This window comes from Sinohyriopsis cumingii, chromosome 5 (assembly GCF_028554795.1).
Source record: "Sinohyriopsis cumingii isolate HCF-2022 chromosome 5, ASM2855479v2, whole genome shotgun sequence".
Classification (NCBI taxonomy): Eukaryota; Metazoa; Mollusca; class Bivalvia; order Unionida; family Unionidae; genus Sinohyriopsis; species Sinohyriopsis cumingii.
In genome coordinates this window covers 149,632,069-149,658,473 of record NC_142965.1, presented here as the reverse complement: position 1 = coordinate 149,658,473, position 26,405 = coordinate 149,632,069, and the positions used below count along the sequence as shown (strand labels likewise).

General features: G+C 36.1%; 1 protein-coding gene across 1 annotated transcript; it reads right to left on the bottom strand.

Annotated features, from left to right (window-relative positions):
* Positions 1-254: 254 nt before the first annotated feature.
* Positions 255-24,955, bottom strand: LOC149800444 (uncharacterized). Its single transcript, XM_089957250.1, has 7 exons — positions 24,933-24,955; positions 24,260-24,362; positions 21,292-21,415; positions 18,430-18,584; positions 10,183-10,330; positions 5,121-5,245; positions 255-408 (listed from the first exon to the last, which is right to left on the bottom strand). The coding sequence occupies exons 2-7, from the start codon at positions 24,297-24,299 to the stop codon at positions 386-388; spliced, it is 615 nt and encodes a 204-aa protein (XP_089813376.1). The 5' UTR covers positions 24,300-24,362; positions 24,933-24,955; the 3' UTR covers positions 255-385.
* Between the last annotated feature and the right edge of the window lie 1,450 nt (positions 24,956-26,405).

Sequence of the window (26,405 nt, the reverse complement as noted above, 5' to 3'; positions counted from 1 at the left end):
ATGCCTTTTCGTTCAAAATATGAAACTGTTTTTAAAAAAGCTTAGTATAGTATTTTGAATTAGTTTCACTTGCCTGATTCTATTTATATATATTTAAATTGAAATATTGCTTGCCGTTTGCAAGAAGAATTAAATGCACATGCTGGGGTAAAGTATTTCGTCTCTCTTAAATTTATTTGCTTCTATTGCAAGACAAAATACAAGTGTACATGAGGGCAATGTACTAGGCAAATTTATTTCCACAAAAAATGAAATAATTATCATCGATTATACATTTCGATATGATATTCTGAATTCCATCTTACTATCAGCCCCATAGGAAACATAACAGTTAGTTCCAGGTTTTATTCGTCATTTTTGTTTCCGACTGCTTGCAAATCAGATATTATCCAACGATCGGTGTCATAACTGAAATTGAAATATTTAGACTTTGTAAAGTAAACGTGCGAATTAAATTACATGTTAACTTAATGTTTTCTTTAAAGTTACGTTGCTTCAGCAAGTAAATCCGATGACACTGGATATATTACATGTACGAGACATAGCTTGTTTACATCAACATATTAGAACGAAATTCGCCTTTTCATTTATATAATATGACCAGGAAATATTAGGTCTCAGGAAAAAGATATCGAAGAAGTCATCAGTAAAGTAATAAGAGGGCTAGCCCATTTGTAAAGTTTAAATTTGTTATACCGTTTTTGCGCACTGCAAATCAAATGACATCGCTCTAACACATTCACTGCTGGGCCGGCTGAGTAGATGAGTGTACGAAAACACATTTATATTCGTTTGCAGACCAATTTATTCCTCTAGTCCCAAACGGAAAATTCGTATATTGAACGTTTATCTCTTAAACAGAGCCTTTTTAAGTTTATATTCCGACATTGTCTCTGTACCTGTCGTTAATTCATTACATTTATTTCTCATTATGTAGCTTTCATTATGTCATTATAACTTTAATAATAATAATAATAATAATAATAATAATAATAATAATAATACTAATAGCAATAATAATAATAACAATAATAATAATTTAAAAGAGCACAGGCAACTGGTGTTTAACGGTGTTCAATATGTCTCGGAAAAAATGGTTCATAGTTTCCTATAGATATGATTTTAAAAGGGTAATTAATTAATATTTAATATATTAAACGAGTCCGATAATGTCCAGCTTGTGTGGGCCTTGGCAAGCAAAAGCTTGAAATTATTCAATGAGTTTCATTAAATTAATATTAAATAATTACTTATTTGAGATTCTTTTTATCACATATTTTTATTTTAGTGGAAATATATAGAACGAAGAAGAAATCATTTCGTTCATTCTGACTCATACGTTGCACATTCCATGTGTTTGGTGTAACAAAAGTGCCAAATCCTTGTTTGTCGATTTTTTGCGCACTATTATAATCTATAACATTTAAACGCATGCTTTCTTGTACAAACTGTTATTGAAAGAGGAACTTACGTTCCGAATACATATAACATTTGACTAAAACAAGATTATTTTTCAACACACAATGTACTCTATGTTCCATTTTGATGTTGCGTAGTTGATTTATTTCGATTAGACCAATACTTGTTATTTTCACTACTTAAAGTTGCTGGATATTGATGTAAAAGGATGATTACTAGATGAATTAAAGCCTTATTTGCTGTAATTTGTTTGCTACCGGGTATTTATATTTGTTGCTTTTCAATAGTAGCCAATTGGAATTGCATCCCATACGAAACGTTAAATCATCAGTACTGTTTTTGCACGTAAAAATAAATCCTGTGTTTTAATTACCCAAACGTTCTGTCAGTTGGAAAACCGGTTTATTTCGCAATTTTTCTGTTAACGAATGTGAGTTTATTTACTCCTATAACTTTTCAAAAATGCTTGTATATAATGCTGATTCAATGTTAAAGGCATACCACAGACACCACTAACCACACACCCGCTATCAAATGAACAGTAACTTCAATTTAACTGTTTTTTTTTTGTCTTGGGGTTTAATACCACAGTTGCCCAGTTCCCTTTCGTAAATATAGTCGAAAAATGGTCGTCAAAATCATCAATGCAATAATGAAAACTAAATGCAGCAGTAGGCTGTGTAATGAAACATTTCCCATGGTCTCAGCCAATCAGAAAAAGGATACTGCGCAAAAATTTCAGGGGTTATTTGGACTAATCAGAATTGTACAAATTCCTATTTTAATGTGTTGCATATAAAATATGATATTGCACATACAATTATAAAAGTGTACCGTCTATGTGATAAACGATGTTATAACCTATAAATATTTAGCCTCATGTTTTCCTATAAAGTGTTATAACTTTTAATATTTAGCATAGACATGCATCAGACTACTGTACGTATAGTATCGGAGGCTTCGGATTAATAATCGAAACATCACTGCAACGGCCAACTTAGAACGACTGCCTCGTTCTGATTGGAGAAGGCGCTTAGCTTTCGTGGACACTGTATTAGGGAGCGATAATGTGTTAAAATTTCCAATCCCTCCAAGAAAACGGAGATTCTGTTCTTTTTAAAACTGAGTATATTTAACGTTTCAATGACTCTATTCAGCTTTTAATATTCATGGCTTTCAATATTAAACTTTAAATTTGAATATTTGATTAGACAGAAAGGATTTTCGTTTTAATTTACTCTGCCATTTTTAGGTCCGTCAGAATGATGTTGACGATGCATATGATGATGACAATATGGTGACGATAGTAATGGGATTACTAAAAAAGCCTTTCAGTGGCACTAATAACATGAAATGCTGGCGAATACAAACATAATCATCTACTTAGCCAATAGGTACATTAAAAGCCAATAAGTACATTAAAAGCCAATAAGTACATAACAAGCCAATAAGTACATAACAAGCCAATAAGTACATAACAAGCTAATAGATACAGAACAAGCTAATAGGTACATTACAAGGTAATAGGTACATTACAAGCTAATATATTCATTACAAGCTAATAGTTACATTACAAGCCAATAAGTACATAATAAGCTAATAGGTACATTACAAGCTAATAGGTACATAACAAGCCAATAAGTACATAACAAGCCAATAAGTACATAACAAGCTAATAGGTACATTACAAGCTAATAGGTACATTACAAGCCAATAAGTACATAACAAGCTAATAGGTACATTACAAGCTAATAGGTACATTAAACTCCCAGTTCTGAGAACGTTTCTTATCCAGTCTCCTTCTAAAAACGATTGTCTTATATCTGTTAATTGTCGTCATTATATTCATAACATTAATTCATGTAATACCCACCCTTAATTGTTCATTATCATAGCTACATTGACAATACTAAGCCATGTGATACCCACCCTTAATTGTAAAATTATCATCGTTACATTGATAATACTAAGCCATGTGATACCCACCCTTAATTGTTCATTATCATCGTTACATTGATAATACTAAGCCATGTGATACCCACCCTTAATTGTTCATTATCATCGTTACATTGATAATACTAAGCCATGTGATACCCACCCTTAATTGTTCATTATCATCGTTACATTGATAATACTAAGCCATGTGATACCCACCCTTAATTGTTCATTATCATAGCTACATTGATAATACTAAGCCATGTGATACCCACCCTTAATTGTTCATTATCATCGTTACATTGATAATACTAAGCCATGTGATACCCACCCTTAATTGTTCATTATCATAGCTACATTGATAATACTAAGCCATGTGATACCCACCCTTAATTGTTCATTATTATAGTTACATTGACAATACTAAGCCATGTGATACCCACCCTTAATTGTTCATTATCATCGTTACATTGACAATACTAAGCCATGTGATACCCACCCTTAATTGTTCATTATCATCGTTACATTGATAATACTAAGCCATGTGATACCCACCCTTAATTGTTCATTATCATAGCAACATTGATAATACTAAGCCATGTGATACCCACCCTTAATTGTTCATTATCATCGTTACATTGATAATACTAAGCCATGTGATACCCACTCTTAATTGTTCATTATCATCGTTACATTGATAATACTAAGCCATGTGATACCCACCCTTAATTGTTCATTATCATCGTTACATTGATAATACTAAGCCATATGATACCCACTCTTTGATTATTATCGTGGCGTTCCTAATATTAGCCCATGTCATATCCACCTTTCAGTGTTCATTATCAACATTATGTTCCTATTAGTAATGCACCTTAATTGTTGATTATCATCGTAATATTTCCAATATTAATCCATGTGACAGACACCTTAAGGTGTTTATCTTATCATCGTTATATTTCCAATATTAATCCATGTGATAGGCACCTTTAGGTGTTTATCTTATCATCGTTATATTTCCAATATTAATCCATGTGACAGACACCTTTAGGTGTTTATCTTATCATCGTTATATTTACAATATTATTCCATGTGATATCACCTTTGGGTGTTGATTATCATCGTCATATATACAATATTAATCCAAGTGACATCCACCTTTAGGTGTTGATTATCATCGTCATATGTACAATATTAATCCATGTGATATCACCTTTAGGTGTTTACTATCATCGTTATCTTTCTAATGTTAATCAGTGTGACTGTTGATATTACTCCATGTGACATCCACTTGCCATCTTGTTACCAATATAAGGGATTTTTTAATGACGTTTACAATTTCAACCAGTGTAAGCGATTCTTTGTATTTTAGGACTGTAACCAGTGTCAGGAATTCAGTAAATTTTAAGGAATAATTAGACATGAGGGATTCAATGAATTGTAAAACTCAATGTGACGCAACTTTTCTGACATAACAATTGGGTATTTTTTTTATATCCCCGATAACGCGAGTCGGGATGTTACAGTTTACTCTGCAAGACGTAGATCATAATGTGCTAAAATGGCGTTAGAAATCCAGAAATCCATATAAATATGATAGAAAAGTGGGCAAATTGGAGCGAAAGGCATAAATGCATCATGCAACTCCAAACATGTCTTCAGATATGAATATTAAAGTTAGTGAATTGTTTAGTATTACAAATATGTATGAATGCAGATAACAATAAGAACAATTGATGCTACGACTAATAATTTGCTATACATACCACTGGCGTCGGGACAGGGCATGCTTCCTGTAGCCACATGATAGTAGTTGTTAAAGTCATTGACTTGGTCTGGACAGTGTTTATCTATATATTGAACTCCACATTTGTGTCCGATGGCTTGAGCTCTGTAGAATTTGATTTAACATCCATGAACTTTGGAGGCAAGACAGTTTTCAGAAGAGTATGTTTCTTTTTTACTTGATATAGCCATTTTCCTATCAAAACCAAACAAAAAATGACCAAAGGTTTTGGCAACCTTTCGTAATTTTACATTGTTGTTTATATTCCCTTGAGTTTTCATTTCGCCCTGTTTACGGTCAATTATTATGCTGTGACTAGTACAGCAAAATAAGTATAATGTGATTACATAATAAGAGAGAATGATGTCCAATAGCTGCAGTATGAGTCTAGAATTCCGGTTACCTTGGAAATAACCATTTGTGATATGTAATTATTTGATGACCAATTAAATTCTGCATATTTGTTTCCTGCATCTATAGCCTCTATTTATTTTTTGCATGGTGGCAGTAATAACACTGCAAGCGAAAGTAAAATTAAGTATTGAAGGTAGCAACATCGTCAGCAACAAAACAAATACAGGTACAAGTTGCTATGTAGTAATGCTATATACTTTAACTCAGCATTGTTGTTTCTATTTTGTTATTTTCGATACTTTGTCGTCCTGTTTGAGTTAATCCTAGTTGTAATAGGAGTAAAATGTTTGAAACAATGTATCAGATGCAGATATAATTACATTATTTCAAATGGAACAATCCTTGCAATGTATCAAATACAAGGATAAATACAATATATCAAACACAAATATAATCACCATGCATTAAATAGAACGATATGTAGATTGTATCAAATGCAGATATAATTATATTGTATCACATAATCTACATGTACAATATATTGAATAGAAAGACAATTACAATAGTTTATATTAAAGACTCGCTCTTCAAATAGCTGATGAACAATGAATCTTGAAAATAACAATAAACAAACATAAGTTTCTTCCAATCACCTTTTGTAGCAGTTACTAAGCGAATCATGGCACATATGTTCAAATCGCTCTACCAGAACTATATGATCAGAGTGATCCACAAATACTCGGCCATTGACAGAATATATATTATATTATACTTTAGTCTTCCGTTTGAAAATAAAAACAAAAGGTGTATTGATTGAAATTAATAATTCTAGATAAACATGTTTTTACACGCCTGCCTTTGTATTTCTGCAAATTTAAGCTTTTAGCAAAGAATATTTTTTTAACGTTCGGCTTGTACGAGCGAACGCTCTACGTAGATACTATTAAACAATCTATGATGCATGCTAAACCCTCCTAATACCATTTGTACTGATGGTGGCTGCATGGCATACTTTGGATCTTACGGCACGTTACGTACATTGATCCTCGATTCACTGCCTTATTACACTGATTCGTTGAGACGAAAAAGTATCTACGCTTAATCCCTCTTTGGTCACCGCTACAACAGAATCCTTAATACTGTCGTCTTTGAAAAAAAAAAACACGGAATACCACTATAGGGTTCCTTGAAAAAGACTTGTATGATGACGCGTCAGGATATTTTGAACTGCCCCAACATCACCGACCCAAAAGCAACCATCTCAGCCCAGTTAACAGAAAACAAGGGTCTCTGGAATAGGGGTAGTTGTAACTTACACTGTGTTTGGGATGTTATTACACACCATCGGGGTTTTCAATTCATTCAGTCGGTCAAAAAATATCGGCTTGACAATCAGTTGTTGTCAAACACCGATGTACGGGAAACACTTTTATTTGACAGTCTTGCCGATATGGATGACGACCACGTATTTTATATGCAGTTAAACCTAGTGAGTGATGCCGTTCTTTTTGTTAAGTCACTGGCATCTAAATCAAAGTCTCAAAGTCCAATACTATTGTTACGTGTTTAGGCTCGAATAAACAGTAACAGAGAAATATTAAAAACAACAATTTAACAAATTTATTTTCCTGGAACAATTCTGTAAAAATGAAAAAAAGAAAACTTACGGTTTTAAGAATCAAATTAAAAAATAATCTAAGAATAATCCACGAATTAAATTACAAAAGTCTTATTAATAAATATTCTGATAATTTCAAGTTCGAATCCTGATGGAAAATCCAAGATGGATGACGATGACGTATGCTGTAGTCATTACTGTGTTTATCTACAGTTCCTTGTTGAAATACAAATAATGGCACTCCGGTGTTGGAGATCCAAATTAAACTTGAAGCAATGTCTTTCCAAAACTTCTGTGTGAGCACTCCTCAAAATATTTTCAGAGAATAAAGAATTAATCCTTTTGAAATCCAAATGATCTGAAGATAATTAACTCAAAATCTGGCAACAACAAAGAAAACAACTTGATACCAAGTGTAAAAGCCCCAAAACAGATCTCTCTCTAAAACAAAGGTTGTATTGTATCATCAGACGCAGTTTTGAAATTCTCCCAAGTTTCGAAATCTGAAGGTGGGTCACGTGATCGTGTTTATATCACGTTCACAGAATATGGCCTTGATTAGATAAATGATTTTATTCCCAGAATAGAAATAAAAGTGTTTACTTCTTAACCCACGTAGTCCCATCATGACCTTGACAACAACCAATCATTTTAAAATAAAATAGAACTTTGTTTACTAATTTTGAATCAAGGTCAGCTTCAAGGCCAACACCTGGTCTTTATGAAAAGAATGATTCAGGTCAACCAATTTTCTGCAAAAAATATCATCTCCAGTGAAGACATTTACATTACAATAGCATGTAAGAATTTTTGTTTTAAACTGACAAACAATTAAATTAAAATAAATATATATATATTAAATCAGATATACGTAAAACTATGGAAAATGGAATTTACAATAACCTGGAAGTGTAGATGAATAACCAAAAAGGAAGAGGTGTGAATGTGAATGAGGAGCTGACAGTGCCTTTGTAATTACATGAATATTAATACATTTTAAGCGCGTATTCAAAAGTTAAAAAATGTTAACATATAACTCAACTTTGCATACACCACAAAACTGTATAATAAGAATTTGTAATATGAGTGTCTTGTGTATGTCATTACAACGGAAACGACGGAGAATTTGTGTGGAAGCTATTAAAGCAGCATGAAGTATTTTTGTCATAAATTGTTTTAATTGCGGTCAAGTTGCCGGTTCCTAGCAACGTTGCATTGTTTACAGCCAACATCGTCTTGGACCACCACCATTACCACCACACATGGATTAGATTATTCGTCCTCAGCAAATACCTATGCAATACTAAATCATCGTTACTGTAGACAATATGACAGCAAATCCGAAGAGCCTTTATCAAGCAGACAGGCGTATTATGTCTATTGTGAGTCGACTTAGTGCGCTTAAGACTAATAGGGTAAACATGTAAATATATACAATTAAGAAATCTGTTTCCTCGACGTTTTAGCTTTAATGCCAGTATGTTTTAATGGCGTTTTATGTATCGTAGAGTAAAACAGGACGGTAAAAGTTTCTGAACTGGAAAGTAGATGCAGTTCGTCTGACACTTTAAATTACAAAGGCTGCCAATGGCGGGAATCAGTCACGCAAATGCAAAAGATATTCAGTGCAAATCAAATGGCAAACAGAAAATGAAATATTTTCCACAATGAATCGTCAAACCGCTACCGATATGCTCATCCGCTGGTCGCATGGCAATACATCTAGCCTAGAAACAGTTGCTTGGGAACCCAAAGACTTTGGCACCTAAGCTCACTTTGATGAATCTTGCCACGAAGGCCGGACTTTCGGTTCGCATTACACTCACCATGGTACACTCAGTGAATGTTGTGCTGCTGTTGTGTGCTTGCATAAACCATCACAATGTCATGATTGCTTTCATGCGGAACATCATTCCTGCAAGATATTTGCAGAATGTCATGGTAGTTCGAGGCTCTGCCAAGTTCGGACAGGTCATATTCCCAAAAACGAACGTTTGACCCGCGAATATCGAAAATCCTTAATTTATGCATTTCTCCATAAACAAGTGTTTATCAGATCTTATTTTTTGTCATTTTGAGTTGTACGTTCCAGTTTAAGCATGGTGCAATTATATGGTATGTATTGCTGTATGACTTATTAGGCGATGACCCGTCGGGGTTGGTATAATTCTTGCACTTGGACCACATCCATTGTCGCCGAAACTTCAGGAGGAACGGGATGTGCCCTTTTCCTTGACTATTTGGTAAGTTTTACATGAAAATCTTCAGATTGTATTAGGATCAAAGCAGACCCACTGTACATATAGTTCTAGGGACTGCAAATAACACGGCCATTTACTCTCTGTTATAGATTCAGTGTTAACGGAAAGTTACAATACCTTTTTCATGTTGTAGGTCTACTTCATGTAATATGTGTTTGTGGTGCACCTACCTGCTGACCATCGTGCACAAGGGTCTTAGCATTTCAATCGAATTATGCATAAATTGGAGACCTTATTTCAACCTCAAGGGTGGCGTATTTAGATGCTAGAGACTGTATATGTTTAATCAAATGCACGTTTCCTAAAGACAGCATATCTTTTGTATATCTATAATATATTCTGCATCCTCGCAACGGCAGGTATGTATTCATACAGCACAGTTCTCGGTCGGTCTTTACTTGCCTATTTCAATACGAAAGGCAATGAACTCGATTAGACTATTATCTTCCAATACCTTGTTAGGACTTTCAATAACTTTATTCACGCATAAGAAGTTTTATGAATTTTGAATTTTATAAAACTTACAGACCAGAAATATTAAAATGGATTTTTTAGCTTCAAGATAGAGAAGTAAGAAAGTCATAAACGCTTGAAAATACTAAATGGTGACAAATAAAGTTTTTGCTGAAATCTTCGATTGAAAAGCTATGGCCGAAGCAGAGGAAGTAGTGGACACTTCGTGTACATGATAATATCACATGTTCGCATTATTACTATACCCTTAATGTGAAATTTAGCTGAATCTGGAAGTTATACACACACAACTGAAATCTATTCATTATAATAAATGTATAAGTTGCATTTCTTACGAGCACGCATCCGTTGATAGATGTCCAGATGTGATGGTAGCATTATATACTGGATTCGAATACACACACTCTAGATATCCACCAGGTGTCGGAGGAAATGTGTCATTTGTCATCTTCCTAAGGCAGGCTATGAATTCAGGGGACAAGTCTGAAACGCATAAACATATTTATATATTAAAATTACTAAGCAAAGTATGACAATTTCGTAATATATTTCATTTAAAATGGTGGGAACGTCTAATTTTCACAGACAAAATCTCTGAGATTTTTTCAATAATATACATATATCGTCTCGATAAGTTTGAAAAAAGGAATAATATATATGCCAATACTCAATTTATATATACACGTGTGGATATATAAACTTGCTTTTTTATTGTTAAATGTAACTTAGTATTATCTAAAGTAGGGGTTTTGCCCTTTAGTCTATCCTATGGTTCCAATGACACCCCTACGAGGCCCTAACGTCCATGACAAAGTTATCCTCCACGAGAGCCATAGTTGTTTGGTAATTGTTTTGTTCATGGATATCCAGAGGTGTAGTCACCAAGTGATGCGAGTGATTCATTCCTGGGGGTTAAACCCTTTTATAGGTGTCCGTGTCCCCATTGTGTAGAGAATAAGATGAAAGGTCCCGTTTCCGTATTACTCTAGCCTGCAGCGATTTTGTTAAGGATACTCATTCAGAGAGCGATGATATTGCTTCGACAGGCAGGCAAAATCTTAGGTAGTGGTCAATACGTACACGCATGGCGCTTGCTGTTTGCTGCTTGATTTTAATGTCTGTAAATCTTTAACCGCATGGTTTCTAATTTGTGCTTCGAGTGGTGTGTAATTTTCCATTTCCGCCAGCCCAGTCTGAAACGCAGCCGCACTTATTATTTTATCCACGATAGCAACTGAAAACAATGTGCTGATCGTATTGAGACTGCTCTGGGTGTCCCCAAGCAAATCGAAATAGACAAGTACTCGGAAATGCAGTTCCGTCGAAATTAACTTCTTGCGCTATCAGAGTATAACTCCGACAACAATACAGTTGGTGAACCTACAATGTTTGATGTTGCTATTATTCTAGTGATATCAAGACCAACAGAGTGTCCGTAAATGGCATCTACGATCAAACATGTGAGTTTTTATTTCACGATCAACGAGGTTCTCTTGGCGATTTAATTTCTCAAGTATTGTTCTGCTTCGATTAGTTTTTCACGTAGGTAAGACTAATGGCCTGCCACAGTTCTGCTATCCATAATATAATCGCGAATCGTAACTTCACGGCAGGCAGACCTTGTCACATCTCATCATCACCAGCAGGCGTAATACGCACTTCTAGCAAATTATTCTTTTGACTGGCACAATGGTCATGCGTTTATAAACAAAAACTCTTCCTCGAAAATACTTACACATCCAGCGATGGTGCGTTCCGATGGTCAGCAACAACTCTCATTCACAACATACCGATTACGCCAGAAGCTTTAACATCGGACAGTCGTCTTTGGCCAAATACTGCGACCCGAAAAGTGAGACATTGATGAATAAATGTTGAAAACTTTCTTTTTCTCAGTAGAGTCAACGGTAAAATATTCACTTGTTAACGTGACCGGGATGGACCCGTTGAATGTCACTACCATTGTAGGAACAACCATGGAGTTGCTCTTACGCCTGAGTCTAAACTCTACGCGTGACCATTTGCACGTGCACGTGCGATGATTCTTAGCTGGCCCAGAGTTGTTTGCCAGGTTGTTTCTAAATGGTAATGTTCTACTTGACCCTTAACATAATTATACGACAATTCATATGAGGGTTTGGTAACACAACATTCACGCAAATATTCTTCGAGAAGTGGAACAAAATTATTTGTAATGCTAACATTTGCTACCAGCTGGTTTTTGGTAAATTCCGCTGCTTCATCGCCACTGTCTGATTGTATTAGTCATATAAAATTATAAAAATTATATTCTTAAACACAAACGCAATGACGGTTAAGTATCGTCTTGATAAAGGTTGAGTGCGTCGAACTGAATTTCATCTTCGGTGACTAATGATGCTGATATTGTAACTATGTAAGAAGTTAAATCATCACTGTTTTGCTTGGTAATTCATGATAAAGTAAGATCAAGAAATTGCTTATTATTTATCTTCAGCCCCATCGGACCTCACGTACTGTCCGTTAGAGTTATTATAAACAAAGCGTCATAAAGTCATGTTGGGAAATCTGCAGGCACGTGATTCCGGTCACTGTATAACCACATATTGTGATATGCAAGTGCAATGTCATTGACCTCTATAGTTAAGCCGAATTTCTTCCAAAGCTTCCTGATGGTTGTTTAATCGTAGAGAGGTCGCAGTCTCTTCTACGTTCTCAAATGCAATTTTACACTGTACCTGGTCACTATATGGCGCCGAAATTTGAAACACCAGGAATACTTGTTTTAGTGTAGAAAGACAAAGGCCAGATAAATCTTTGCCAAGTAAACTGCCCCACAATATCAGTGGGTGGGTCTGAGTCTGTGGCATGTGCGAGAACCGATAGCGTTGATGTGGTTCTCGACTCCATAAATTATAACATGCGATGCTCTGTGCCCAGTGAATGGGATACGACAGGCACACACACGATCCGTGCATCTAATATACTTTTTCGCCAGGAGCACATGCATCACGTCGAATTATATCCTTGGAGCTGTTTCTTATGGAACAAGGTGACCGTGTGTCTCGCTCCAAGTATAAGCCCGTGAATATCTCTGCAAAACCCAATGTTTTGGCCAAGGGGAATGCTACACGAAAATCGTATTTGTCCCCGTGAAGTAGTTCCCAATGCATTGCAATGAAGGATTATATACAGTATTAAGACACTCTAAAATTTCAACGGCTAAATCAGCATCGCCAGCAATATTTCCAGGTCTGATTATATTTGCTATATGATCAGCGTGATCAGTTGCATCACTGACAGGCATCATGGTCAGGCCAGCATTTCTCGTGCAGTCATCGCTTTATCGGGCATGTCGTATGATCGTCGTTTTCATGTAAACATTGTCCGAAATTACTTCGATTTCCTTTCCATTGATGGAATAATGTATACTGTTGAATAACGCCTTGATGCCATTGTTAAGAAATCTCATTTGGACATTCGCATCGTAATAGGCATTGCTCTAGTTCACCAGCGTTGCCACTAATTCCAAAAATGTATCACATACGAGGAAAAACCAAGAAGTGTATTGCACTTGAAATTCAATTTTCACTGATTCAAACTAAAACTCTATATTGCCTTGATAAACTTAGAACGGGGTTCACATGTCAAATGCTGGATCAAAATATCTCTTTGAAATGGGTCATTGCAAAATAATATTTGTGTTGAATTTCTTTATTACAATGCAATGCGTTTCCACATGGACTGATTGCAGTCGTTGAATATGACAATCTTCTGTTAAGCGACCTCGTGAAGGATTTTACTCACTGCAGGCGGCATTTATTTGGTCGCTGACATTATAACTGGAGCCATCTTTGGTGCTAGTTTTATTAATCGCCGTACTGGATCTCGAAGCGAACGGGCGCAGTTGTTTTAACTGATCGACAGCGGCACGTTTAGAACTATAGACGACGCGCGTGGCCACATGGGTGCTTTTACGTATTCGGTCATGTACACCGGTTTAATCGCGTTGACTATGCGAATGGGTTTCACACGTACACACACCACTGTCATTGTGTTTGGTTATATGTCACGCCAATCTCTAATTTACAGCTGTATTGTTAATTGTTCACTCCGCAGATCCACGATGTACCCGTCTTCCTGCTCAACAACGGAAATATGAATAAATGTCCGAGAGCAATCCTAGCCAATACTGAGAAAAGAAAAGCAGTGGTTAGAATCGAGCTTGGAACTGGTGCATGGTGGTGTCACGGAAATCATTAAACACGTCTGCAAGCAACAACTCGTCTATGCCCAGACACAAATCCTGATAATCGCGTACACATTTCAACTCGAACGCAGACCTAAACTATATTTGCCTGTTAGTTATTGAAAGCGGAAATACCACCGCCTTGTATCATCGTGTAAAACGCGTGTAAAACGCTGTAATCGGTGGCGGCTTCGGAAAATTCGTTACAATCGTTCAATTCCTTGTACAAATACACCCCGTTCCTGGTGAACAGGTCCGAGTTGGTGGGAAAATATTGACAAGTGATTTTGATGTTTTCTGTCGTCAGATTGTTCGCTACGTTCTCCAGGGTCGAGTTCTTGAACTGAATAAAATCGATGAACTTAGCTGAAACTTCATGAATTTTTCCACGTTGTTATTGATCACGTTGATCAGTGAATCGGATGCCGTGGCAACTGCTTGCATGCTCAAGTATATATCGTTCCCGTGCAGGTTATGCTGTACCACATGAATTTTGCTTTTGCTGGAATATATTGTCAGCTCCAAATTATATTCGCTATGTGATGCACCTTTGTACGTTCCGTGATGTGGCAGTGATCAGGAACTTTGACATAAGGGATTGCATCGTCTTATCGCCGGACGGACGTTGCTCTTTGTCCGTGGACTATCTTTGCTCTTTGTTAGTAAAAGTGTTTTCACAAATCCAGCGGTTAATGCCTCCATCAAATTAACGAATGTTATGAACCGTCATTTCCATTCGCGCTTGGGAATCGATTTCGTTGTGATTTCGATTGACCAGGGGACTACCGCTACTGTGTCTGGGGCGTTCACACTCTGAGCACGATAAGGAACTAGCGGTTCCGATTTGATATCAATTCGAACCACAACATAAACATGCATGCAATTTGCTGGACAACTCGCACCGTCCGATTGATATCTGGCGCATTTGTTTCTATGTTTGTAGAGCTGCTTTCCGTTTCAGGAATTCAAAATCCGCGTAGATGATACACGGGACTTGTATCTTTCGCATCACTGCAGTGTATATGAGAGTGTTTTCAGCGCTCGAGCATGATTGTTCGCTGCGGAATTTTGGTGACACATGAACATTAAAATTCCTGACTGGTGATTAGTTCCTGAGTGTTGAATACATGCGTGCAACGTTTGCACTGATATGCTGTTGCTGTTGTATTTATGTGCAGCCGACCAAGATCATTGATTTCTCATGCTCTGCGATACCGATTCGGAGTTCTTCATTTCACTCAATCAAAAGGAATTCAGTTTGGGTTCCGATTCTGTGTCGTTCTTTACACACTGCAACAATGAATCGATTTTCTACCCTTCTGTCGATAGTGAGATAATGTCAGCCGATAAAAGCTGTTCGGGTATAGCGCCGACTTGATTGGTCACTCAGAACAACAATTATCAAATATCTTCACGTTGATCACTGACCTTGGCGGAACCCAATTTTGTTTGTGCTGATATTAACTGGATCCACGAAAACGGGTGATACGGCAAAAGATGAACCTTGACCTAGCCACTTCTTTCTAGTGTCCCATCCAGATTTAGAATATGTATATTTCTCCAGCGTTTCTAGAATATTTCAGTGCCTTTGTCTATGTAATCACTGATGGAGCTTCTGTCTTTGTTGTTCAGGATCACTCGGGCACCACTGTACATCCACGGAGTAGTAGTTTTGAATCAATCCTTGTCACAACTAAGCGGCATAAACAGATAGGAGCTAAGGGCATGGTATTCTTTTGTTCCCAGTTTGCTACGATTTTTGGAATCAGATTTGTAAGCAGCTGTTCAGCGTCTTTGCCTGGTGGAGTAGACGGGATGGATAATGGCCACAAGATTTTTCAACTCAGCACTAACTTGTGAAATTCGATCTTCGGGCACATGTGACCACTATGTTTTTGCAAGAACATACTCAGCCGCTTCGGTAGCTATAATAGCGGCGAGACGACGTTTTCGCTCTTCCTCAGCACGAAAACGGTTTTGTTGATATGAACCTATTATCGCAAGGATGTCTGCTTTTCCTGCGCCGTTGGGTATTCTGATATTGTGCTGATGTGCAAATTATTATAGTTGCTTAACAAGTGGTGGTGGTTGTGGTGGTGGTAATATTTGTGGATTCAGCGGAGACGTGTCAGCGTTTCTCATGCTACTTGGTACACGTATACCATGCTGCAGTGCAAGTTGTCTTATCTGTAGACATGCCTATACTATGGTGAGTGTGAATCATTTTTCTCATTGGGAAATTTTCTCGATGGATTGTTTTACTTTGACATTTTGTCAAGATCAGAAATAGCTTAAATCCTGGCTGTTAATGTATCTGTTTCTTTTCGGGTTTTTATATCTGTATTTGTTGTATTTGTGCAGCCACGGGTGTTTGTGGTTTTTATTTCTGTATGCGCAATACTCCCCAAAGATCCACGAGGTTGGCAACATGGGTCACGTAACTGTACTCCAATGCCACATTTCAGGCAGGGTCTTCACGTAATATTTGCGTCTGCTTTACAATCGTTATAATGACATGATCTGTTCTATGATTTGTATTTTCCAAGGCAGCATTTAATTCATTCAAACGATACAGTGTTGTCACTTTGTCTGCTATATATATGAGAATTCTATCTTTTGGCAGGATTACGCCATTGCTAGTAACATAAAAAAAACTGTTCATAATGTTTTGGTAGTATATTGCTTCAGTTTCATATATTTGAATATCTAACGGCCGCATAATGTTTTCAATTTACAATTCTTCTTAGTTAGTGTGTAGACATTGTTGTAAAGACTAATACAGCTTCAGTATATAGTATAGTTACGACTAAACACGTAGTCTTGGCAGGTACGTTTACAATGCAAAATATACTTCTGTGATCCTGGTATTCATAACTCAGTAGTTCAAATAATATACAAAATTAAATTCCGACGCGATATATAAACATGTATGTATGTATGTATGTATGTATGTAAATTACGTATGACTAATGTAAAATCTCTGCAAATGGCAGTTTTATAAAGAAATGTAAAACTGTTTAAAAATTAGCAGTGAGTTGGCACAATTAGGAATATAAATACCACCGACAAAGAAGCAAAATTAATATATTATATTTTTTAAGATGATGGGCGCATATCTATCTCACGGTGGAGTCCACAGTCGCCACCGATACAGTGAACCTGATTTAAAAGCATCTTATATAGAAAAATCTTTGATAAAATTATTTGTTATAGATCAGTTTCCTCCGTTTATTTTAATATTTTCGAATTCATGTGTGTGTGTGTGTGCGTGTGTGTGTGATTGGGGTTTCTAACGTAGCTTTAATTTTTTTTCAGTCATATCACTACTATGCCTGCAGTGTTACAGTTTATAGTGATGTCTAGCACTCAGGCATCATGCCGCAGACATATATAGCATGATGTCCCACCCAGTCACTTTATCCTGACACCAGGCCGACCAATTCTAACACAGACCTCTTAATGCTGGGCGCCTAGCGAGGCAGCTGTTAGTACCATTTTTGTAAGTCTTTGGTATGACTCAGCCAGAGTTCACACCCACGACCTCCCGCTTCTGAGGCGGACTCTCTAAGCACTATGCCACCGGAGCGGTCTTCGAATTCGTCCCTCTCGTATACATATAAACAGAAACATACATAACATTAAAGTTCAACCTAGAAGGATATAAAGTGTATGGCAATGTTGAAAGCCTTCATATAATGTTCGTTCTTTAGTGCCGCTGAGCATTACTTTGTAAAACTGTCACTGTGCCCCTATTTAAATTTATCAGCTAACATATGTCATGTTCTTTTCGTTTATGCTGGATAATTTAGTCTTAATCATAATTATGTTAAATTCGATGCACAACATTACTATTTCCCATTGCATATGTATTGAGGAGAAATATATAAATGTTGGTATTGGAAATATCAATACAAGAACATACTGACAATATTATAATCTATTCAATTCTAGCCTGGAGATGATTTTACATTTATTAATGATTGCAGGAAGATTTTCATGATTTAAACATTAATTGGATTATAATCGGACCACAAATCGACTAAAATTAATGTATGTAGTTTTAGACTTATGGCGTTTGCTATTTTGGAATTTAATACGTGGCGTGATTATATTGCCAAAATAGTGAAATATTGATTGGATGATGAATTGATCTAAACAGCGTTAGTCAGTTGTATGAACTTTGATTTAGACTTTGAGAGTCACGTGACAGATGAACTTCAGGAAAATAAATTGATCGTGTCATTGTTTGTAATGTATGGTCCAAATGTTAGAGTTATGGCTACTATATACAGACACCCTGAAATAATAAATCTTGCACACATGCCAACAATCAGCATAAATGACAAACAGTTACTTTCCATGGTGCTGCAGTACGCGTTTAAGTAGCTGGTAGAGTTAATATATAAGCCATGCAGGTGGTTCTTTATTTCTGCATCTAAGTTGCCCAGGTAGTCAGGACATGACCCAATTTCTTGCATGTAACAAGCCGTGGCACTCTTGAATGAAGAACTATGTTAATAAAAAAAGATTATACATTTAAAACATTAATTATTACCAACTAAAACATTGCATTGTCAAATGTAATGTAATACAGACATAGAACACCTTTCGTACTACAAACATTGGCATGACATTTGCAATTGTAGAATACTTAATACTACACACAGCGTACTGTTATATGCAATGCATATGCTAGATAACGTTAATAATATACACAGCGTACTGTTATATGCAATGCAGATGCCATATAACTTTAATCCTACAAACAATGTATTGTTACATGCAATGCAGATGCCAGATAACTTTATGACTAAAAACAAAGTATTGTTATACCCAATGCAGATGCTAGATAACTTTCAACCTACAAATAAGGTATTGTTATATGCAATACTGATCATAATTAACTTTAATACTACAAAACATGTATTGCTATATGCAATGCAGATGCTGGATAACCTTAATACTGCAAATAATATAATATATTATGCCGACGACATCAGGTTGCTGGCAAGCAGACACCAGGATATCCAACAGAAGACACAACAGTTGGTACAGACAGCAGACACCATAGGTCTACGAGTCAACATAGGGAAGACACAAGTGTTGAGGCGACCCAATCACCACAAGGACCAGTCTCTGCAAGAAGTAGACGAATTCACGTACCTGGGCAGCAAGGACGCCACGGATGGAGATTGCACAAGAGAGGTCACCACAAGAATCAGCGAGGCCAACCAGGCCTTCGCAATACTGAAGCCCATCTGGAGGAGAACAAACCTCAGCGCCCACACGAAGATCCGTATCTTCAAGAGCAACGTGCTGAGCGTCCTTTTGTACGGGTCAGAGTGTTGGAAGACCACTGCTAACGTAGAACGCAAGCTCGAAGTCTTCCAGACCAAGCGCCTACGACGGATCATGAGGATCTTCTGGCCAAACATGATCTCGAACGAGGAACTCCGGCACAGAGCGGGCGCAAGCACCATCGCTGAATCCATTGCAACTCGTCGATGGAGATCGCTCGGCTACGTCTGCAGAATGCCCCCTGACGCACTACCAAGGGTGGCAATGAGATGGACTCCACAGGGAAAAGGAACCGTGGCAGACCCAAAGAGACCTGGTGCATAACCGTGGAGCGAGAACTCAGGACCAGAGGCCTCACCCTGCAGACTGCCCCCATAACAGCAGCCGACAGACCAAAATGGTGCTCCCTTGCTGTCGCCTCAAGAACCAGACGGCGCAGAAAGGATTGATTGAATGATGTTATATCAGCCACGCTGCTTATTAATATTCAAAATTCCATGCTGTCAGCCTTGTCATCTGCATTTTAAAATTCAAACCAGTAATGAGGCTTTTGATATTTTAAATACCACCTGTTAATCTTGATATTGATATTGTAATTTGCACACATCCAATGTGCTTACTAGTATTCTACTTTCCACTAGCCAGTCTGGTTACTGGTATTCTATTTTCCACTAGCCAGTCTGGTTAATGGTATTCTACTTTCCACAAGCCAGTCTGGTTACTGGTATTCTACTTTCCACTAGCCAGTCTGGTTACTGGTATTCTATTTTCTATATTCAAGTATGATTACTAGTATTCTAATTTCCACTAGCCTGGTTACTGGTATTACTTTTTTCCACTAGCCCGTCTTGTTAATGGTATTCTACTTTCCACTAGCCAGTCTGGATACTGGTATTCTACTTTCCACTAGCCAGTCTGGTTAATGGTATTCTACTTTTCACTAGCCAGTCTGGTTAATGGTATTCTTGTTTCCACTAGCCAGTCTGGTTACTGGTATTCTACTGTCCACTAGCCAGTCTGGTTAATGGTATACTACTTTCCACTAGCCATTATGGTTATTGGTATTCTACTTTCCACTAGCCAGTCTGGTTACTGGTATTCTACTTTCTATATTCAAGTATGATTACTAGTATTCTACTTTCTACTACTCAGTCTAGTTACTCGTATTCTACTTCCACATTCCAGTCGTCTTTTTACTGGTATTCCACATGCCATGCCAGACTGACTACTGGTATTCTACTTTCCACGTTCCAGTCTGGTTACTGGTATTGTACTTTCCACATTCCAGCCTGGTTACTGGTATTCTACTTTCCACATTCCAGTCCGGTTACTGATATTCTACTTTCCACATGCAAGTCTGAAACTCATATCCTTTCAAAACTAGGCATTAGGTCGATCTGAGTATTTGGACGAAAAACATTTAGTTTTTCCGCTATTCTTTACACTCTTACCTTGATAAGATCAACAAAGCTAGTAAAATAAACGTTTTATATACTTTTTGGTCTTTATCAATCTCTATAAACCAAATAGTCCAGCCATGCTCATCTGTAAATATCCTGACGATATGCAATATTTATTTAATATGTATTTGTATATCCTAACAATTCATTATCTATACATTTGCAAACATATGCACATCGGAGATTGATACTAATCGTACTGCTCTCTTATTAATATATATATATATATATATATATATATATATATATATATATATATATATATATATATATATATATATATATATATATATATATATATATATATTAGTGTGTGTATGTTTGTGCGTATATGTCTGTTTTCACATTGATAAAGACAAATATCAAAATTTTACCTACCTAAATATACATATTAATTATATAATTAATGCATTGTCCAGAAACATGTGTTATTAATTAAAAGTAGATAGGTATTTTACCTGCAATATAACTTTATCCCCGATTGAAAGTCAGCAATTGATGAATTTTTTATTGCATCAGCGTAAAGCCCCATACACTGTTCCAATCTGGTTCTATTACACTGCGAAAGCACTTGAGTGAAAACTGAAAATTAACTAGTTTCATGTTAAAGTGAATTAAATAGAGATTATAATGGTCCATATTTAGAACAATATAACATTTTTGTGACTCGCAAAAAAATAATAATAATGATAATAATAATAATAATAATGATAATAATATAATAATAATAATATTAATAATAAGAATATCATAATAATGAGGACTTTGAATAGCGCATGCCTTTTAGAAGCTCTAAGCGCCCTACAACATAAAACACCACCTAAAACATAAAATACATAAATAATGATATCATTAAAAAAACACCATGAAATTAGAAAACATAAAACATGCTGAAAATATTTAAGGTAGGAAACATTATTAGGTCTTTAAGTATGTTCTTGCAGTCGAAATAAGTGAGTTTTAATGGCACTCTAGAATGAGATCACTGTGTCTTTGTGTCTAAGTTCAGTGGGCTATTCTTTCCACGTTGATGGGCTGTGGTATGCAAAAGAACGTTGTCTATATGACCCGGTTTTCATAGTAGGAATAATGAGTATACGATTGTCAAAAGAAGAGCGTAAGTATCTTCCTGGTTTGTACACACGGTTGAGGTCGAACAGGTATGTTGGACTGGTATCCATCAGCAAAACGTAGCACAGAAAACAAATTTTGTGTTTGATTCTGGATCGAATGGATACAGAGCAGGGGGAGGTGTGCTATGATCGTGGTACTCTAAGTATGATCCGATCAGCTGTATTTTGAATTTGTTTAAGTTTCTGGAGTAGATATTGAGATGAACCGGACAGAATTGAGTTACAATAGTCCAGTCTTGAAAATAATAATGACCACATAAGTGTTTTAGCGGCATCAACTGAAAGATATTTGCAGAAGGAGGTGGTGCGTCTTAGCTCAAGATATGCTGCCTTGCATATGTTCATGACATGTTAGTGCGATGAGGGAGTACTGTCGTGAGTAACACCTAGGTTTCGTACTGACTGCGTGAATTTAATGTTGGTGTTGCTGATATTTATTGTTTCATGTAAAGGATGTGAATGAGAAAGTCTTTATGTTGTGATCAGAATGGCCTCAACTTTTATCATCTTTCATCTGCAGCTTGTTACATGTCATTCATGATTTCACATCAGAAATCCACCTCTCTACACGTTGGAGGGTTGCATCAACTTCAGTTGGGTGACTAGTTTTGTATATTTGGGTGTCATCAGCGTACAGTTGATGAGACACTGGAGAGCAGATGAGTGTATAGAATGAAGAGAACAGCTCAAAGAACAGACCCCTGTGGAACATCACAACAAGATATGCTGCCTTGCATATGTTCATGACATGTTGGTGCAGTGTGAGAGTACAGTTCAGTAACATCTATATATGATATACTTTCCACCATTAAGGAAAGACGAGTTCTCTCCCAAGCTTTAATCTCTAAAGACACTACTGATATCGGGATGTCATAATTTTCTTCCATGCATTACGGTGTAAAACAAAACAATAATTTACTGCTTTACGACAGTGTGTCCCTGATATATCTCTAGTTTACATGTTTGGCATATAATATATTTTTAAAACTATGAAAGTGAAATCAAAACATAGAATTATAGCTGTGTGGAGAATATTTCACTTTCTTAATAGACTCACACCTGTGTCACCTGTAGGTTAATGATCACAATTATATGCTGCAGCTGGTATTAATGATGACCATGATGATATATTGTAATATATGATATACTCGCTACCTCTAATACTACTACTGGTACTAATGTTGCTAGTACTACTAGTACTAATACTACTTTGAAATAGTATTATTATTATTATTTGTATTATTATTATTATTATTATTATTAGTCTAAATAACTTTTCCACGTTTGTGGACATCTTTCAAAACCATGGGTCCTTGGCAAAGTCTTGGTGCCAATAAATCAGCACGTTTATACTATTATCTGGAGCGTATGGGCAGGTTTTGTTAGAGGAAGAGAATAATATCGACGGCTATTTAACTTATGATGTACGAATCCCATTTCACCCTATCTTTATCGTAGTATAGATAAAACACATATCACGTTATATATTGTATACAGGTCTTTAGACCACAGTGATCTTCTCAAGGATGAACCTGCTGCATCTGAGTAATTGTCATCATTTCCAGCTGCACACCAAAATGACTTTCGTTCATGAACACATGCATTATTGCTAAGAACAGAGCAATGTAGGCTACATTTCGAACCCAGACCAGATTTTACCTTTATACAGTTTACAACCGTACACTGAATATAATTTTATAGCGACATGGGACCGGTTTCAAGCTAAAATACTTTCCATTGAAACCTCTGTGTCAAGGATATTTAAACTACGCAAATAATATTGTCTCTATAATGCTGGAGATAATCAGTGTTGTTTTACTAAATTCCAAGTTGGTCTTTGAATTTTGAAGACCTCCACCATTCCAGGTATGAGAGATGCGTAGGATTAGAAGTGTGAATAAACTGGAAATATGTTGAACGATTTATGGATTGTGCATCTTTTTGGCATATTACAGGTAAATATACAAATTATTGCAAAAAGTTGCCATTTTTTACATGAAAGATATGCTGTAATAGTGACTACAAAGCCAAATATCAGGAATGATAATATTTCTACTACTGCTACTACAACCAATACTGCTACTACAACTACTACAGCTACTACAACTACTACAGCTACTACAACTACTATTGCTACTAAAATTAATACTACTACTACTACAACTAATAATACTGCTACTACAACTAATGCTACTTATAATGCTAAATATAAAAAGTAGTAGTAGTAGTAGCAGTATCATTGGAAGTCGTAGCAGTTTCCAACCCTTTAAGATATCCAAGAATAAATACTGACATAGACTAGTACAGATGACAAATATAACTAGTCCTTGCATCTTGGCCTGCTCCTTGTATACAGCAAAATAAGCAGACACCACGCTGTACAAGATTGGAAGAAGCTGTAAAAAAAGAAGGGAGAAGATTATGTGGTGAAACGTTGTGTATTACTAAACAGATGATTATAGAATTTATATATTTTGAATTGAATAGTGATTATAAACATTAATTCTCCGTACTGTAATACTTTTACTGGTTCGTCTATAATGCTTTGGAAATTTATTACACTCGATGATCGAGACACCGTTTTGTCTTCTAGAATTAATGTTACGCGAACCTCTATACCACTTGCATCAACAACCATTTTAAATGATTGGTTGAAATCCGGAGCTGAAAGAACTGGGCAACTCTTAGTTACGGTTATTAATTTACGAAATTTACGAAACGTACGAAATGCCCTCTGACATTAGTCAGTCCAACAAAACTTTTTTCTCTTAATCACCGAATTGGTCATGAGCTCTCCCAATTATGGAAAAAGCTTTAGCAAAATGATCAATAACATCTAGCAATATCCAAATATCGCATACTTTGTACTGATAGAGCTTTTACTTAAAATGCCTTCAATTTACCATTTCCCACAATATATTCTACAAATGTAACACATCACTTTTACTGAAATTAAAGTGCCATACCAGTATATATAAAGTAAATGCAATTCAATATTATTTGAATCGAAAATCAAGTCTGAAAGCGGTATAAAACAACCGATGAAAAAATTCGCTATAATAACTGAGAAATACGCTCAGGTGTGTTTTCGAAAATAATACACATCGGACCAATGTTATCGCTCGGTAATTTCTGGAGTGTGTAGATCGCCTGACGTCATTTTTTGAACACACACATTACTTTCGTTTCTATCGAAACATAAACAAAGCACTTGTTCCGTTCCATATTATCTAGTTTGAAAAGTTTTATCATCACAGTCATGCCAAGAGGAGATTGTGGAGCTACAAGCAAGGGCAGTGGGGTCAGGTGTGTTACAGCAAATTATTGGAATTCAAATGCTGATGAGTTTTCCATGCATTCCTTTCCGAAAGACCAAGCACTTCGTCGCAGATGGACAGATTTTGTAACAATCAAAAGAGCAAACTGGGATGGTCCAACTGAGTTTTCTGCCCTCTAGGCTCTACTCCTTTCAGTTCACACCATAATGCTTCCCATTTAGGCATAAATTTGATGTTGAGCATATGGGTAGGGCACCAAAAAAAAAGTCAAACTCAATGATGCTGCTGCTCCGTCATTCCATTGAGTGAAGGAAACTGACAACCAAGCCCAGGTACCTGCAAAAGTATCAGAAACTTCAACACCAAAGCATCAACTGTGTAGGCTTGAAAAGTTGTCACCATCAGAGTTAATAACTTGTTAAGTGTCACCACCAAAGAAAGTAAGAAGGGGCTATTCAAAGACAGAAGTTGCAAGGGTGAGGTTTTAATGACATGTACCATATTATATATATGATATTCAACATATCAGTTACTGCAGCATTTCCATTTCTACCCTATAGAACGTTTTTTTTTTTCATAGTTTTCAAAACAAATGCATTAAATATCTAATCAATCAAGAACTGAGATGTAAACAGTGGATAAATAGTCACAATTTTCATGTTGCCTTCAACTTTGTTTGACCATGTGAAAAATCTTTCTGCTGGTAGATTTAGAAGGCCTTCATATATTTTTCATTGTCGGACAAATGTGTGAATCAGATTACATATATATATATTTACAAACGTGATGAGGTTTATTCCCATTCGCAATGAATACAAATCTGAATAGCAAAAAATGTAGCAGAAATTTTACAATATTGTTATGATTTTTTTCAGTGGTGTTATGTTCAACAATTTTTCAGTCGTATCTTGGCAACAATCACGTAAGTCCATCAAGTTTTTCAATTATTTCTTATTGATCAATGATATTTGGTATGCAAAAGCATCTTATAGAGCACATGTCATATAGGTATGTGACTTTGATTTAACTGTATTGGTCTAGTAATTTATTGAATTTAGATACATTTATGTTAGTGGATACTTTAATGTTCATGCAAGATAGCATAAAACCAAGCTTTGGTGAATATATTTTATAACTTATAGGATCAAAAGTATTTGACAA